This window comes from Sebastes umbrosus, chromosome 21, assembly GCF_015220745.1.
Source record: "Sebastes umbrosus isolate fSebUmb1 chromosome 21, fSebUmb1.pri, whole genome shotgun sequence".
NCBI lineage: Eukaryota > Metazoa > Chordata > Actinopteri > Perciformes > Sebastidae > Sebastes > Sebastes umbrosus.
In genome coordinates, this window is record NC_051289.1 from 10548509 (window position 1) to 10566151 (window position 17643).

At 40.6% G+C, this 17643-nt stretch overlaps 1 protein-coding gene across 2 annotated transcripts in view; it reads right to left on the bottom strand.

Moving 5' to 3' along the window:
* Positions 1 to 2953: 2953 nt before the first annotated feature.
* Positions 2954 to 17643, bottom strand: part of oxsr1b (oxidative stress responsive kinase 1b) — a 41965-nt gene continuing 27275 nt past the window's right edge. For both annotated transcript variants that reach the window (XM_037757214.1, XM_037757215.1), the window contains exons 5-18: positions 10633 to 10688; positions 10276 to 10385; positions 9797 to 9898; positions 9507 to 9640; positions 9148 to 9196; positions 7568 to 7633; positions 7361 to 7483; positions 5478 to 5513; positions 4547 to 4726; positions 4411 to 4466; positions 4240 to 4292; positions 3729 to 3797; positions 3471 to 3535; positions 2954 to 3144 (exon numbers count right to left, since the gene is read on the bottom strand). In XM_037757214.1, the coding sequence (XP_037613142.1) occupies positions 3070 to 3144; positions 3471 to 3535; positions 3729 to 3797; positions 4240 to 4292; positions 4411 to 4466; positions 4547 to 4726; positions 5478 to 5513; positions 7361 to 7483; positions 7568 to 7633; positions 9148 to 9196; positions 9507 to 9640; positions 9797 to 9898; positions 10276 to 10385; positions 10633 to 10688 (1174 nt within the window). In that variant the 3' untranslated portion in view covers positions 2954 to 3069. The remainder of the gene's footprint in view (positions 3145 to 3470; positions 3536 to 3728; positions 3798 to 4239; positions 4293 to 4410; positions 4467 to 4546; positions 4727 to 5477; positions 5514 to 7360; positions 7484 to 7567; positions 7634 to 9147; positions 9197 to 9506; positions 9641 to 9796; positions 9899 to 10275; positions 10386 to 10632; positions 10689 to 17643) is intronic.

The following is a 17643-nucleotide window of genomic DNA, read 5'->3' on the forward strand; positions in this document are numbered from 1 at the left end:
GAGCAAATGAAAGAATGAAAAAAAAACTAAAAACAGGTGGAAAATTCAAATATATTACAGCCTTGATGAGTTATTGCCTGGACAAAAGTGTTTTTTTGCCGGTAATCTGTTCAGTTGCTACAGCTTTGTTAGACTACATGTAAGCCGGACAGAAGAGACTGTTGGAGAAATGATGAGAACAAAGCCATTAACTCTTCAATCTACGCAACACACATACATACATACATTCACTCACACACACTTATCCTGTACTTGTCTGCTGTCAGCTGCAGACTGAACCAGGAGAATGGCACCAAATACTGCAGTTCAGAAACGTAAGAGTAACATTGGGTTGCTGACTTTGTCGCTCCTTTGGGGAGAACAGGTATCCTCACGAGTAACAAGAACGAAAGACACCTTGACATTATGTAAAAAAAAACAACTTCTCAATTTAAGGCTAGCGTAAAATTTAACATGTTTAAAGTCAAAATACAAAGGTTTCCTTAGAACATTTTATCAATATGGCATCTGGAGGGTTATCGCATTATCACCAAATGAAAGAGTAAAACCTTGCTGGCATTTCAGATTTAAAATAAGTACTGTAAACGGCCTCCACTTGGTATTGTTTAGAGTTGGAGACAAATTTGTGGTTACTCTGCTCAAAATTGGGGGAAATTTAAGGTGGCGTTAAGCAGTGCATCAGGACAGCTGTGGCTCCACGATTAAATATGTTCAAACTTTTCAAAGGCAAAAAGGGAAAAGCTGACTTTTTCTTTTATGTAAATAAGTGTCATACATGACATAATGTCCCGCAAAATGAATTCAAAGCCAAATTTGCAGTGTCGTCATCTTCCTTCACGCAGCGCCGCAACCCACAATCGTGTCATAGGACAGAAAAAAGGCCAAGAGTGAAACACCAGTATAAAAACAAATCAAAGCCAAATATTATTTACATACTAGAGGTTAAATCAAGTACTTATGTTTCATCCACATAAACAAAAATGCACTTAAGTCTTTTTTTTTTTTCTTTACGAATTTGAGGAACTGATTCCAAACAGACACAAACTAATACCGACAGACAGACAGACACATCTGCTCATACAACACTTGTGGTTTCAGCTGTCGTTAAACTTTTTACTTTAATTTAATCAAATAATCAATTTAGCAAAAAAAGGACCTCAGGCCAGTATCCTCTGTAAAAATAAAGACAAAAGTCAATGCTATCTTGCACTACATTTCCATAATAATCTAAGTTTTATAATTAGGTAAATTTGTTGAAGTTTATATCAATTTGAAGTACTGTCTCTATTACCTAAAATATGAGTAATAATTTGAAACCAGCTTCATTAAGTCGTCTCATGTTTATCTCTTTCATCAGGATACTTTCATTTCTAATAATGCTGGTTGTATCAATACTTATTCATTATTTTACGTATTGTCTTATTGTTGCCCAAAAAACTATTAAAAATACTTAATTGAGCCACACCGTTGCACTGGGTGACATGATGGGCACTGTAGTATAAGTAATGTTTTTATTTATACTGTTAACAAACCATGAAATTATAATTAATGTTTTCTAATTATTAGTAATGCTATAAATGATATTTTAAAAGTTTATTGTTGCACACATTTTAATATTTTATATACTATTTTAAGGATTTGTTAATGATTTGTAAACCTTTAAGAAATTTGTAAAACATCTTATGAACATTACCAGATATTGTAACACTTTGTTAATAGTTAATAACTGGTTTGTAAAACCATCTATAAACATTATTTGCATGGCTATTATAACATTTCAACTGCTGATTATAATACCTTGTTAAATGTTTAATAAATACTTTGTAAAGCATCAATAAACATTATTAAGATTATTTACTTTGTCAAGATAATTGGTTTCTGATCCATCTATCTATATGTAATGTTCATAGATGTTTTACAAAAATGTCTTAAAAGTTTACAAATTGTTTGGTAATCGTTAACGAATACTCAATATAGTATATAAAATGTTATATGTGTACAACAATAAACTGTTAATACTTTACTAATGTAATCAGAATGTAATTGTTATCAGCAATGATACAATATATAATTTGTAAACTAATCATTTCATATTACACAATTTAATGATAAAATAACAGAAATTAAAGCATTACTAGTAAACATTATTAATTATACTTTCATTGTTTGTTAACAGTAAAATACCTATTAACTAAGTTTAACAACAATTTACCACTTATGATGGTTATTATAAAGTGTTACTGTAGTTTATTTTGAGTCAATATACAGTATATACACCCTCCTGCTGCTGCTGTGAATACTCACTAGAACACCAAATGTGTATTAATCCGCAGCTGAAAATAGTCCCCAACAAATGCACCATTTACTTCTGTTTGAGTAATGTTTGATAAAAACTACAGTGCCCAGCTGTTTCAGGAAATTATTTTGCCATGTTATATATTACTTGTTACCTCTACAGTGAGAGACTAACACACTGTTGGTTTTCATTGCATTTGTAGACAATAAGAAAAATACAGAATAAACCTCGCCTTATCCTCTAAAGATTGTTGCTGTTAGGAGTAGAGAAGTGAAGTAAAAAGTTTGACGTGAGCAGCTGAAACCATATTTGTACATTTCAGACAACATAATGCTCCATATGGTAACTGGGGACTTCCCCCAAAAACGTGCATTCAGTAGTTCTGATGAATATAAGGCATTGTTACACTTATCAAGATTCAAGGGCGTTAGTTCAGATTGTGCAAATGCATCACATATTAGAGAGAAAAAAATAATAGGATGAGGGAGACCAGAAGTGAAAACTGTTTGTTGTAGATACTTGCATCCTTCTACATATACGCTGTAAACCTTTTTTTTTTGTTGAGTGATTCTTAAACTGTACGCTCTCATACTTCAGCTGACCACAAAATTCAACGAGGCGGCGTCGTATAATCCTATGGATGACAAAACGGTACTGTTTTCTTTGGCAGTAGTGGTTTCTTTACAGCCATAGAAAGAAAAAATGCATTTAACTATTTTTTTTATTATTTTCACATTTTTTAGGCAAGTCACGGTCCCAGGTAGTACAACAGTTTAACTAATGCTGAGCTGAGCAAAGCCCATCAATTTGATGTCATCTGGTATTTCAGATCCCTCAGTTCCAGAGGCCTGTGAAAATAAGAATAGAAAGTAGTGAGCAATGAAGGCAGCGAAGAATTAAAGTCAACTGTGTTGCAAAAATCAGCCTTGCAAATATTTTATGAGGAAGATATCTACACTCAACGCGTTTATTAGACCTCAAACATACGCAGATTTGGTGAGTAAAAGCCGTTTCTCACCAGTGTGATGCAAAAATGCGGTGTGGGAATACGGTAAAACAAAAGGTGTACTACTCATTTTATTAAACTAAACAAAACTACAACCCCCAAAAAATGTATATAAGTGATTTATTAGAAACAAGTGCTGTTGTTTAAAGATGAAGTTGTAGTACTCACCAGTTTGAAAGTGACATTTTTATTGGATTGAGGCTCATCAACTATTTTCTGCAAATTTGCAGCGACTGAAAAAAAGACAATGTTTCAGCCAAATGAACACAAACAAAAATGTTTAAGAGAGGAAAATGTGAGACAATGTGAGATTGAGAAAATGTTTTTTTAGCATATGGCATAGCACATTGACCTTCAGGTAGGAAAAAAACACATAATATTGTGTGTGCTGTAGGGGCAGAGGAATGTTTTTCTGTTATCACTGACCTATTACTAAGTCCCTCCCGTCCACCAGGCCTGCTGACACCAGCTCCTGAGACACACCGTCTGCTGTGTCTGACAGGTCAGAGCATAAAATTAGTTAAAATAAAAATAAAAAATTACATATTAACAGGGCATAAGTGTGGGTTAAACATTTCCACAACATTCGGGTTCCTGATACAATTGCAAAAATAGCTGATAATGGTTTTGGGGAAAAAATACTCTAAGCTGTGTTTCAGCATCTATAGTTCTCAGTGCTGATAAATATTGAAATTAACTGGTTTTCCAGGAATTCAGGCCTATGTGTGCTCATTTATTTTGGCTGCTGTGATGGAAAGCTGAAGCTGCAAAACGAGTTTAACAAAACACGAGGTGTATATTGTCAGTTTCCCTTACTGATTACACAAAATGTTGCATCCGCAGCCAAGAAGTCTTAACCTCAGGACATTTTTTAATCTACTTGATGACACCAGAAAACAGAGGTCGGGTTTTGATTAATAAAAGAAACTCCACTTACCTCTTCCTGGCATGAATTCAAAGCGGATGTCATTTAGCTCCTTCTTTGAATTTCTGAAGAAAGACCAGATCAGAGGAGTTAAGTTTGTGGTTTGTTGGTTGATAAACAAAGATATCAGGTACATAGAAGTGATGGAACTTAGATAATTCACGTGGCAATGGGGAAACATACCTTAACCTTAATACCAAACTAATGGGAGCCTTGACATCCCCCGTGCCAGCTAGCGCCTGCCAAAATACAGAGAAATACATTTGAGTAGAATGAAAGCTTTAAAAAAACATTATTTTTAAGAGAGTATTAGACTAACCTGTGTGGGAACAGCAGCAGCAGCGGGTACGCCTGCTGTGGGAGACGTAGCCGTGGCAGTGGGTTGAGCGTTGACTCGTGTGGGCTGCAGTGGAACCTGGCCTGCATGCTGAGGTAGTTCTGCCTGACCTGCGGCCGTCGGGTGGAGTTGACTACTTGAAGGCTCAGGAGTCTGGAAAACCTGAAGGAGAAACATCATCAAATGGTCACTACTACAGTGACTTGTGATTTATATGAGGAACTGATGCTGTATTTAAGTGAACACATACAAAAAACTGGACTTTCTGAGGCCTGTATTACATAGAGAGCTCAACATGACAATGACTTTTGTTTGTTATTGTGTCACGTGACACAGTAGCAAATAGACCGGAGGACAACGGTGGAATCGTGAGCGAGAGTTGGAGAGAGGAGTGCCACGGGACACCGGTGTTGTCGGAGTTTGTTGGTACAGAAGCCTAGTTTAATGATATCTAAAAGATTTCCAACGTCGTGGCTGAATATTTAGATGATTTCCACCATGTGGATGCGACGCGAGATTTCAGAACGAGACTTCTCAGAGCGAGACACACAATTAAAAAAACAGACCGGATCAAGCGAAAGGTAAGAAAACAAGTTTTATTACTCTGTAGATTCCTTTCCATAATGTTGTCAGACACTTATAATAACAATATGTGCTTGGCATTTTCAAAAAAATGGTTGTCCCCATTAGTCACTTAGACACAAAAACATGGGAAAATAGGGTCCAGGTTGAAAAATACCAAAGTTAACCTTCAACTCAAGAAGATTAGTTTGACTTTGTTAGAACTGCAGTACTTCACCTGCACCGTTGACATTTTATGAATTCCATAAAACAGATATTTTAGATTGTTTGCCACTGAATTGTACAGAAACCGCACCACTGCTACTGTAAAGAAAGAACTTCTGAAACTCACCTCTGAATTCTGTGATCCTTCCTTCACTCTTGGTGACTGTTAAAAACAGAAAAAAGTAGATAACATTCAGAGTAGGACGTCACTGTGACGGCGTTGAGCAAAGCAAAACAACAGCACGCGTGGATGCAAAGAACACACAGAAAGCAAGAAAGGTAAAAAAAAAAAAAAACACCCAGACTCAATCGTTTACTTCCCTCATTCATCGGTCCACTTAGTTTATCCTTTAAGGTCATGACATTAGAGTGAAAAATTCACGTTGACAGAATATTTTTTTTCACAAATAGCCCAACACTAGGTGCTGTAGTAATTGAGCTGTAAACAAGTTAAAATACATATTCTACAATTTCAGTTTTAGATTCGAAAAGCAGAGAAGCGGCAACACAAAATCAGGAGAAAGTCACACTGTTACATGGTCAAACTGTTTATCTGCAAAACAAAACAAAAAAAGTAAACCAACTCTAAGGAACGGAGAGTCGTACAGAAGGCCCAAATGAAGACAAACTGACTTGACTGAGAGGACGTGATGTGGCGTTTGGAGGAAATCTGCTGTCTGATTAAGAGAAAGCGACTAATCAGGCTGTTACTGTCTTTAACACACGGACATTACGCAGGGGACTCAGCCAGGCTCCGGTGTCTAATAATATGCATCTTTTTCTGGGCAGATGAGTTTTATATTGGGAGAAGAAAAACACACACACATTGCTTGAATTCTTGAGCATCAGTTCGTGGGAGTTTTTGAGATTTAACATCCAATAGTGCTGGTGTAAGAATTTGAAGTTCAGTTTGCCAACAAGTAGCCAGTGAAGCAGCATCAAAGCAGCAGAGATGTGGTAAAAAATTTGAATCCCTCGATGGTCATTAGTGCTCTCGTTGAAAATTATTTACAGGGTTGATGAGTAATTTGCCTCATATTGATTAAATGTGATTTGGTCAGTATAAATAAAAAAAAGTGATTTAGAAAGAGAAACGGAAATACAGATGGCTTCCAGGAAAGGGAACTCTCACTTCTTTGATTAAATAATGCTTCCAAATAAATTATTTACACGTGTAATAGTTACGTGGACATTAACTCTCTTCGCTCCCATCCCATAAGTCACTAAATATCTCACTGTTTAAAAACAGGCCTGACTAATTGTCCCTGACGAGGTTAACTTGTGGGTCAAACTCCACTCGCATGTGATCTACAGCATGCACGGATGTGTGCTTGCAAATGATGTAGTCAGCCTTTCCTTTCATCAAAACTATTGAATAACATAGCCTGGGTAAGTACTAGTTGTCTTCTGATAGGTTAGTGTGAAGTTACATAATGCTCGAAACAAAGTCACGACTGTCTGGAGTATAAGAGCTTAGCTGTGTGGTCGATTTACTCTGGTTAAATCAAGTGTCATTCCTACTAAGGAGTGAATGCGTGTTAAACCAAAAGGGCAAGATGAGAACTGATAATCTGGTTCATCAAAACTAAACAGATAAACTTATCTGAGTACCTTATCTACAGCCCTCACTCTATCAACAAAGGTTATTCTTTCCTGCGCCTTTATGATGCTTGTGTGCTCCCTAGCTACGTGCAGACTTGAGAGAGTCCTTCCTTGTTAGGGGAACGCCATCTGTATTGTGGTGGCAAGTGAAACAACCCTGGACGAAGGCAGCTCGAGTGGGTAGGCGAAGCGCACTTGTCGCCTGGTGGCACTAGCAGGCTTCACCTGCTGCTCCTTGGCCGTCAGACAGAACATACACACAGACTCAGTGGAGAGACAACGGACAGACATGCTACTGCACAGACACGAGAGTGACAATTTAAACATTGTACAGCAGTTAAAAAAAAAAGACAACACATGTATAGTGTGACAAAAGGTGTTAATGTGCGCATGTGAGGTTCATCTCACCCTTAAGGCGGCGACGGCTGCTCTGCCCTCTTCGCTTTCTTCATCGAACTCGTCGTCGCTCCACTCCCACTCGCCATCCTCCGTTTTATGCAGCCGACCGCTCGAACCCGGCACCCGACGTACCTGGCGACACACGTGCACACAACTGAGCTCGTCTTCTTAGCAATAAAGCACAAAGTGTAGATTTAAAAACCTCTGACGTCTTACCCTTTTCGACCTCTCTGTTATTGTAGGCGCCCTCTGAAGCAACCTCTCGTGTAAATATTCATGGGTCTGTTGTAAGAGGAAGGAAACAAATGTCTGTTACTGCTGTTCAGTGAGTCACTGACCCCCCCCTATAGGTCTGCTAGGCCTCTCAGGTCGTCAAAATAAGGGCCCCTGCTTGTGCTCCGCTCAAAGTGCAAGACTTGTGGTGACCGAGCATTTGCTGTCCTGATGGTCGTGTTTGTAAATGTAAATACTCTAAAAGACAACTATTGCTTATATTTGATTTGAATATTCATTCCAATGCTTCTTATTGTTATGTTTCTGGTATATAAATTTTAAAGTTTTCACTTACTTTAAGCCAAACATTCCTACTGTAAATGTCAGTGTGATTTTTTTCTTCTTCAAATAGTGGACATTTCTCTGTCTGGCTGAAAGATATGATGTCGTTTTTTGCACATAGAAAAGATGAAGTTTACACTAAGAGGGTCTAGCGAACACTTTCTAAAGAAGTGGCAACCTTTTGTCTCCTATTTTAATGGCTGGTCTGTTCTCATCATTGACCTGTAACAGGCCCCTGATCAATATACTCCTTAAATAAAATTATAGACCAGTTGAAGTAGAGTTTTTTTAATTATTATTTTACTTTAATTAATTTTTTATATTATTATTTATATATTTTCTTTCATATGAATGCATTTTCCTTTACATATTTTTATTTTATGCACTTTTTAATCTTATTTTTTAATGTATATGTGCGTATATGTATATATGTGTGTGTAGGTATGTATGTTTGTATGTATATACACAACACATGTATATATGTATATTTTCTTTTTTCTCTAATGCGTGCTGTTGTTGTGCAGCAGATGGTGGACATTTCATTTGGGAGTACAATTTCAAATAAATTATTGACAAACAAACTCTTGTTTCCAACATATAGTGACAAACGAGCATATTTCACCAACAGAATAGTAAATTAATAATCATATGCTGGCTTGATGGCCATTTAAATCCCTTCTGCAGGCTGACTTGGTCCCAAAGTTTGCTCATTTCTACCAGAGGTGTATCTGTTCTAAAATAATCACTAAAGCCTGCCCTCTGCTGTACAAACAGAGTACTGCAGTTCTTGCTGCTGACCAGGGTAATGTACAGCAAACTGGGCAGTGTGATACGCTGAGCCGGCACTCTAGTTGTTCCAGTTGCTAGGGCACTAGGCAGCCAGAGGCTGGAGTCACACTGCTTATCCCTGCTTTTGTTAGAAAAAACGGCTCTGTATGGTCAATAATGAGAGGAATGCTGCAATGGCCTAAGCTTGGGTCAGACACACTGACAAGTGGGAACTGGTTTATTTTCATCTCTTCACGCATGACTGCCTCTATTTTCTTACATTAAACCCTTTTTCAATCATTTAAAAACTTCTTAAGCCAAGACGTCATTGAGAGCAGCTTAATTTTAAACAGAGGCCATTCAGAGCCAATCTTTACTCATCAACCAGCTCAACTGGTGCCTGAAACGGGGATGATGCTGACTCACTGTGAGACTGATCGAGTCTCACGCCCAGAGGGAACTCAAGCACCTACCTTTGCTTTCTGAAAGAATTTATGCTTCAACAACTCGTTGGATGTCGGCCTGAAAAAACAGCAGAATGACAATAAATGAGTTTTGTTCATTTCAGCTTTTATACTCTCAATAATAGACGGAAAAATGTGCAACAGAAGCAGGGAAGCACTGCTTTGCTTAACATGTGCTGAGCAGTGTAAATCAGTTCTACTTAGTGTAAATTGACTGTCCATGACTGCACATATCACATGCTTTTTTTGTAATTTGCACATACTTACCAAACTGCAGATGAGGCAAAAACACTAATGCCTGTGATTAAACATATCTACTGACATTACGTGTTATATGAGTCTCTACATAAAGGTATTACAATAAACACCTTTTCTCCGGGTCCTTCTGTAGACACTGGGAGACCATCTTCCTGAAGGATTTCCCGTATTTCTTTACCATCTCCTTGTCTGTGATGCCGGTCTCCAGGGCCGGGGGGTCATTCTGCAGCGTCAGCATCAAGACCTGAAGACACCAAAAAACAAAATGTCACAAGGGCACAAAAATTTGGTATCTCATCAGCCGTGTCCTCAGTAAGTCAGAGGAACTGACTTTGCATTTGTTCTGGGTCATTAACTCCACATTTTCTAGGTAAGCTCGACATCTCCACAGTGTTCTCACCTTCATTGGCGGGTATTTGTGATAAGGTGCGGCCCCCGTGGCGAGCTCGATGGCTGTGATCCCGAAACTCCAAATATCTGCTTTGAAATCGTAACCCCTCACCTGCGGGGAGCAGAATCATATACCATCTTCATCTTGTATTGACATGAGAGCAATAAATTCAAATATCCAAAACGTACACTGTGTTCAAGGAAGAAATTGGTTCGCTCTCGGAGTAGACGGCAAAAAGCCAGACAGTTCTTAGGATGGAAATGGGCTCATTTTTCAGGTGCCAGTCTTATAGTATGGTGCTTAGTCATAGGAGACATGATAAGATATGGATACAGGCATTAGATATCTAGTGAAGAATTTAAAGACAAATGGCTGCTTTGTGACCGTCTTTGCCAATTAAGTTCCTCGCCTGCTAAGATAAAGCTGTGTCTGTGTTTTTTTTTCTGTTGTCATGGTTATTCCTTGGCTCCGCGCTAAAGATGACCAACCTGCTCCATGACCTCCGGGGCCATCCAACATGGCGTTCCCACAAACGTCTTGCGCACTTTATTTCGAGTCATGTCACCACCTGTGGCTAGAAAGGCACTGACGCCAAAGTCTGAAGGAAGGGGGAAAAAAGAGAGGAAATAAAATTAGACAAACACACACAAGGGACCCAAAGCAGTAAGTCAATAAATTCTGTCCTCCGCGGACTAAGACTGCTGCGCATAAATATCCTGAGATGTTGGAACAGACTTGGCAGTCTAATGAGGGTAAATGAGGTTGCAGCACAACTATTTCTTCACACCTAATCTGGGTCACTAGTGACAGGTGCTGAAAGGTGGCGTTGCCTCTTGGCTAAATACCTGCGATTTGCACTGAACCGTCGTCCCCGAGGAGAATGTTTCCAGCCTTCAGATCTCTGTGAAAGACAAGACGAGAATTTGGCACATTAAATGAACGCCTGTGTCAAGGAGCCGTCAGAGAGAAAGTGATTGAAGTAGCTCATGTGGATCAAGCGGTGAACGTGAACAATAAAGACCTTTAAAGTCAGAGTGATGACACAGAGTTATTAATTATCTCCGCCAGGCGTAAGCCTGTAAGGAGATCATGCGCTCAGTCGTATGAGCGTGCATGTGTCCGTCTGTCCACGGCTAATCTCCCATACTACTGGACCCATCAGCCTAATATTTTTTGTGCTCATTTATAACTCTATGCTCAAGGACCTCTCGTGGTTGCGGGGATTCATTAGCCTTATCATGGCTCAAAAACTGACATCCACAGAAAAGCCTGGTCTCATTTTGAAGCGGAGCATCTGTAGATTAATTCCATACCCGACATGTTATGATCCACTAAAGTTAGGCACGATGCGAGATGAATAAATCCCCCCTTTTTGTGATCTTCACCGCCATCTAGACTGTAAGAGCGCCGAGAGGGACAACTGAGTGTGATTCAACTCTTCTTTGTTATCTAGGGGAGATGGAGACACACCTGGCGGAGATCTGCAACTCTACCGAGTGGACTTTTATAGTTTTTAAGTATTTTGAAAGAATACTTTAGTTCTACCTCCCAGTCTATACAAACATAGGATCCCATCTTTACTTGATTGCTTACTGATAACTTGTCAAAAATGAGGGATTTTATACATCTTGTTACAAAAAATAAAACTTTCATCTCTCTAGTCTCTACCACTCTGGGTTCCTATTTTTTATTTTATTTTATTTTATTGGCAACACACACAGTCTGTAGTTAATTTGTTCATCCCCCGTTCAGCCTCCCCTGGTGGCGATAAGAGGATCCAGCAGGGACAGCTGTCTGACTGCCTGTCTGCCACCGTGCTCGCTCGCACACAATTACACAGAATGAATACTGCCACCTCACCAGCCAGACAGTTGTCATAGCAACAGACTTTCAGAGATAAAGTCGAGAGGGGTCAAGTGAAAGACGAGGAAATAAAAAAGTACGGATGGCAGCGGTGTCACAGAGGACAGCGGTCAGCTCTTTCTGCTGTCCAAGCTTTCAGGGAGTGAATGTACATTTTAAAAAGAGAATAATGGGAGAAAGACTTCAACAGGACAAAAGAACACGAAAGTGGTACAACACCAGAACACTGTAAGCCATTACGCCACCTTAAACAACTTCTAAACAGATTTCATGTGCACAAATTACCCTGAGACAGATCTTAACACTGTAATGACAGGCAGATAAATGATTCAAGAGAGATGCAGTCTCAACAGTGGAGCAGTTCCTCTTGCTACCAGATGGGGGCACTGGAGTCAAAAGCTTGCAGCTTCAGCTGAAAGGTAAATGCTGCTCCAGCAAACCCATTGGTCTCAATGAATGTAAAAATAGACTTGTCTTTGGAGTACTGGTTTGGAGATGAGACTCCAAGAAACAAAGGCTCACTTTTACCACTTTATTGGGCATATAATTCAATCCATATAGACTATAAACACATGCCAAATACCAGATACACGGGGGGGCAAATGCTGCAGAGATAATTGTGGTGGTTGGAAAGATTCTTGTGCTACTCAGACAAGAATACAGCCGAAAGCATGCTTACAACTTGAAATGCATGCTGAAACATCCCCTGCATCACTATAACATCTATTACCTGGGGTCCTGAACTTTTTCCTGAGATTTTACAGCAAAAAAAAGTGGAGGTAGGAGGTGAAGTATGTAGCTTGGCGTAAGCGCCCCCCTTCTCCTGTAGCTACAAGAAGCACAATCTTTACAAGCAACCCACTCAAGACACACAATGTGCTGAAGGGACTCGAGAGTTTGCAGGTCGCAGTTCAGATCTCTGCTGCTGAACACTTGAGTGTAGACGGGAGGCCTCTTTTGCTGAGAGTGCTCCAGTAAAATACAACAGATCTCGTAGCGACAGGGAGTGGCAAACAGTGAGCCACAGAGGGAGGAATGCAGCATATGTGACATATTAGGACCATTCGCTGAAAGCAAAACATTGGGATTCCCCCTGGAGCACAAAATGACTGCAGGGATGGTAAAACTATCCAGAAGCAGAGTGGGATGCTACGCAGGACAGGGTGTTGGACGACTGTATCAATGCTTCTCTAAAGTAAAACGTTTTCAGCAATCAGCTCAGGCAGAAAGAGCCGACTGTGTACTACATGTGGCAAAACTTTGATGTGCATCTCTGTCTAGACGAGTTCAATTACGTAACAGTCACACTGGGGATGATGCAGAGGAAGGGAAGGGGACATGACAGCCTTTGCTAGTGGCTTCGAAAGACAACCGTTGCCCCCGAAACGTCTGCTGCTGTACAGACGTCTGTGCTCCGCGGCTCTCCGGTTTGTCTCGCTGTCACTCCGCTGCCCTCACATAACAGCTAGGTGATATCAGATCACACTATCTTCCAGTTTCTTGCACTCACTACTTCTGCTTAAAAAGTAGAGCTCATCCTCCACCTTGGGCGCACAACGAGGATGATTTACGTCTGGTAATTTGAGATGTTGCTTTTTAAGGATTAGGGTTGAGGTGCAGAGTTGACCACCTGAGGCTGAAAGTTAAGTCTGGGAGTATCCCAAAATACTTTTCCTGGTTTACACAACCACAGTCCACCTCTCTCTCTCTTTCTCTCTCTCTCAGTGGGTCCAGTCATGTTTTATAGTGCTCGTGATTCAGGGTTTAGCCAGGGCTAATAATATACTGTATTTTAATGGAGGTATTGTGGGTTCAGTCCAGGTCAATTAACCACTCCGGCCATCACAAGACTTAAACCTGCAGAATATGTTTGGCATCATTGGGCAAAAATCCTATAATGACCTTTCAGCATATTGTAATTCAAGTACACTGAGAGAACTCCTGCACCTCCTCTTGGCTCTGTTGTCAGGCTTTAAAAAATCTAGCCTGTGACGGGAGACTTTGGCCAATCACAGGTCATTTCAGAGAGAGAGATGTTTCTGAAAATATTTGAGGCGAGTAATAGGCATTACAGTAACATAATATGGATTCATATTTGATCAGCGCTGCCTAGTTTGACCGCTTGATTGGAGTCTGTGAGTGATTGACAGCTGCTCATAGACAGCAGGCTCCAGCACGGCTTTGATTGGTTGTTTTCCTCCGGTCTGTGAAATCTTGCAGATGACATTAGGAGCACCGGAGGACACGTGATTTTTTTTCAGATTACCTGTCTCATGCACTACTGTCAGGATCTAGTGACCGTTTTATAAAAATAACTTTTTTTTTTTTTTTTAAATCATATTTGCTCCAATTCTACCTACTTGCAGCTTTAATGGAGGTATGTAGGTTCAGTCCAGGTCAATTAACCACTCTGGTCGTATCACATGATCTGCTAACTTATCATCTCGCTTCCTACATTTGTCCAAAGACTGTAGCTGTAGGAACACATTCTCCTTCTACATCTGGAAACATGCCAGTAAATTGAGCTATGCTGGTTGAAGAAAAATAGCTTTTTGTTTCACATACCACATCAAGATGAGTTTTATATGAACAAAGATCTTAAAGCTATTAATCAGACCCATTTTACTGCCGTAGTGTCCCACAGTGTCCTGTTAAGAGTTATTCCATTACGCACTGTCTACATATGTCTCTATATGACATAATCAGCTTGTTCCAAGTCCCAAATTCAAACTAATCTCTGAGAGACAATATGTTAATGTGATTTTAAGGTGGATTTTTCGATTTAATATGCTCCACTGTGATAAAAGACAACCCGTGAAGCTGCGTCATTCGCGGAGAGCGATCAAGGCGATTCTGACTGTGTCCCTCCTGCACTCATTGAAGAACCATGAAGGCTTTGGTTCACTGCAGCAGATTGTAATGCTCTGAGAAAAAAGGCTGCAGAGTGCAGACAGTCATTAACATTCACAGGAGAGGAAGAAGAGGAGGAGGAGGAGGAGGGAGGAGGAGGTGGTGACACAATGCACCATGCAAGTTCAAAGAAATACTGTAGCGGAGAGGGGAAAAATAGTCCCAACTCCTACTAGTGATCCATCCATATCTTACAGTAGTGGGTGGGATTAAGCCAGAAGAATAACCGACATTTTATGCTTATTTCTATGTTAAATCACATTAGAAAATAAAAGGTGATCTGCCATTAAAAGAATATTGAAAAATGAAGAAGATATGTGTGGTCTCTTCATATTTATGACCTGCTGAAATGATAGCCAGGTGGGAACGGCCACGGCATGAAACTGTCAAGAAGATTGATCATTCTCATCTGGCAGCTCCCGCACCTTGCAGCTCCGCCGGGGCACCTCGTGTGACATCACATCCTGGTGCCAGGCTCGCAGTGGCCCTAACAGGGCTGTAAAAGAGGGTTTACGAGACGCCTCGTCCCTGTGGGTAGCGGTGCCCTTTTTGACCACAAAGATATCTTCCCTTTGCTTCTCTATTTTTACCGCCCCTCTCCATACTGCTGAACTTCATTCTCATCAGTTTTTCCAAATCAATTTTTATTTCTTATTTCGTCAATTTGCCAGATTAATCCGCAGCGAGAGACTCTCCCAGACGCTCCCAGAGGCGGCGTAACTACAGCCATTACCTGATCATTACTAAACCACATACCGAGTAATTTGCCGGGCAGGGCCCTCCCGTGTACCATCGGAAGATGAGTAAGGCTAAGAGGGCTTGCCAGTAATTAACTTTGATTTTCTAAGATTCAACGGACAACGTTGTCATGTGCACGGCGTCTACCTGCTGCTCGAGTTAGAGGTCAAGTGTCACCTTTGAATCTCTGACTTTCCGAGCTGCTGTGAATGTGGAGGTGGAGCAGTTCGCCGTCTCGTGGTAAATGTCTCCGGTTGAGGCTACACAGCCCGGGCCGCGAGACTCTAATTGCTTTTCTGCTGTCTCAGGCTGGATGGAACATATCATGTGACACTTTCTCTCTTTCTCCCTCCCTGTCAAGCCTCACCCCGTTGACTCTCTCCATCACCCCCTGCCCCCTGGAGCTCCGACTCATATGATCCAGCTTACACAGGAGGAACGCGCACGGCGTTTACATCAGCAGACACCGATCAACTGACCGTGGCCTCTCCACTCTCACGGCATGTCATTTTCTGTGCTGAGGGATTACCTCACAATTTCTTTTTTTTCACGCACCTCAGAGCCTGGGGTGGACAGAAATGATAAATGAATGATCCATTAATGACTCCCTAATGTCTCCTCAGACGGGGCACAGAGTTGAAGGCGAGTTTTAGGTGGGGGAAAAACATTTCCGTCTCTCTGGCACTGACCGATAACCCTGTCACATTATGCTGGAAGTGGATACTTAAAATGCTGCAGCATAGGTGTGCCGCAGTGGATTCTCCGTTTAATTAACACAGTAATTTAAACAGTGTTATTCCAAACATCTCTACCTATAGGATACAGCCGTTTTCTAATTAATGAGTTGATGCAACACATCCCTCAGTCATCTAAGCACATGGTCAAGGTCTTCAATCAAGCCTCTCTCTCCGTTTCTCATCGGCATGCTGCCGTGAAAGCTGCCGAGCACTTAAACAAGCTGAGAAACGCTGTGCATTATTTACACATGAAGCCTGTCCCGGGCTAAATGTGTGCCAGTGGGGGAAAAGAGACATGAGTAAATGAATATTAGAGGTAGTGCGATGACTTCTACAGCCCGGTGTGTCGACAGGGTTCGTTGTAACAGCTTGAGTGCATGGACTTAGCCGGGTCTTGAGCTGGCTTAGAAGAGAGCTTCAGGGATTTAATTTCCTGTGGCACGCAAATCTGCCATTCACACATTCCATATTCATACTCTTTAAGATTATATCGGTCCGGAAGTCGTGGTCTACTTACAGATCTCTTGGAGCAATTTAAAGTTGTTGCAGTTTCATTAAACACACGGAAGGATTTTTATCATCTGCACAACTTTAAAATTAATAGGAAAGAAAGAGAGTAAGTTTGATTTTTTCATTCATATCCATACTTTAGTGGTAAACTATAAACGTGTCAATACTGCTTATTCTTCTGGAACGCTTGTCGCAGTCCCGTCGGGGAAGTATACTGCCTCATCTCTACACAGATCCCAATAACAAGCCTGACCTTTAGGGGGGAAAGTGTCCGTCTTAAAATGCCATTTCCTTTGGTACAGCGACCCGAAGAATACCAATCACTTCCACGTATTTAACTTTGCATTAAACCGCGCACTAAGACCATGCATTAATTTGCACAGGTTGCCTGGTTACACTTCCTGTTTTGATTAAGAGAGGTAATATATGACAGGATCACTGAAAAAATGAAAGAGTATGAAGGCAACAGATACCACATAAGTCAATTAGCCACCGTAATATATAAAAACAGACATTTATGCTAAGTAGTACATTAATGAAGCCAGTGAGAGTTGGCCTTAGGAGAGTTTATATGTTAAGATGTCTCCATATATTTGAATTAATATGAAGTATTAAAGGGATAGTTTGGGTGTTTTGAAGTGGGGTTGTATGAGGTACTTATCAATAGTCCGTGTATTATCTAGATGACAGTCAGGACGCCCCCAGCTTGGAGAAGCAGACAAGAGTTACCGCACGGAACCAAAGCAATGTACTGCTGAGGATTGGGCCGGCAGTAAAACATATTAAGCCACCTAAAAGAAAGGCACAACTACTGTAAAAAAAAAATCAATATCAGTTTAAGTGTACACTATATTTAGAAAATTTCCACCACTTTACCTTGCCGTAAGACGGCCCTTTCTGATGGGGAACTGAAGCCCTCGTATCCATCTATGCTCTCGCCAAAGCCACCAGACTTCATTGAAAAAAACTGTAATTTTACCTTGGAGAGCACGGGGGTTGCTGGTCTACCGCTGCCTCGATCGGTTAGTTTGTTTGTGACTTTGGCAATTTCGAACTAGTCACACGATAACACAAACAAACTAACCGATCAAGGCAGCG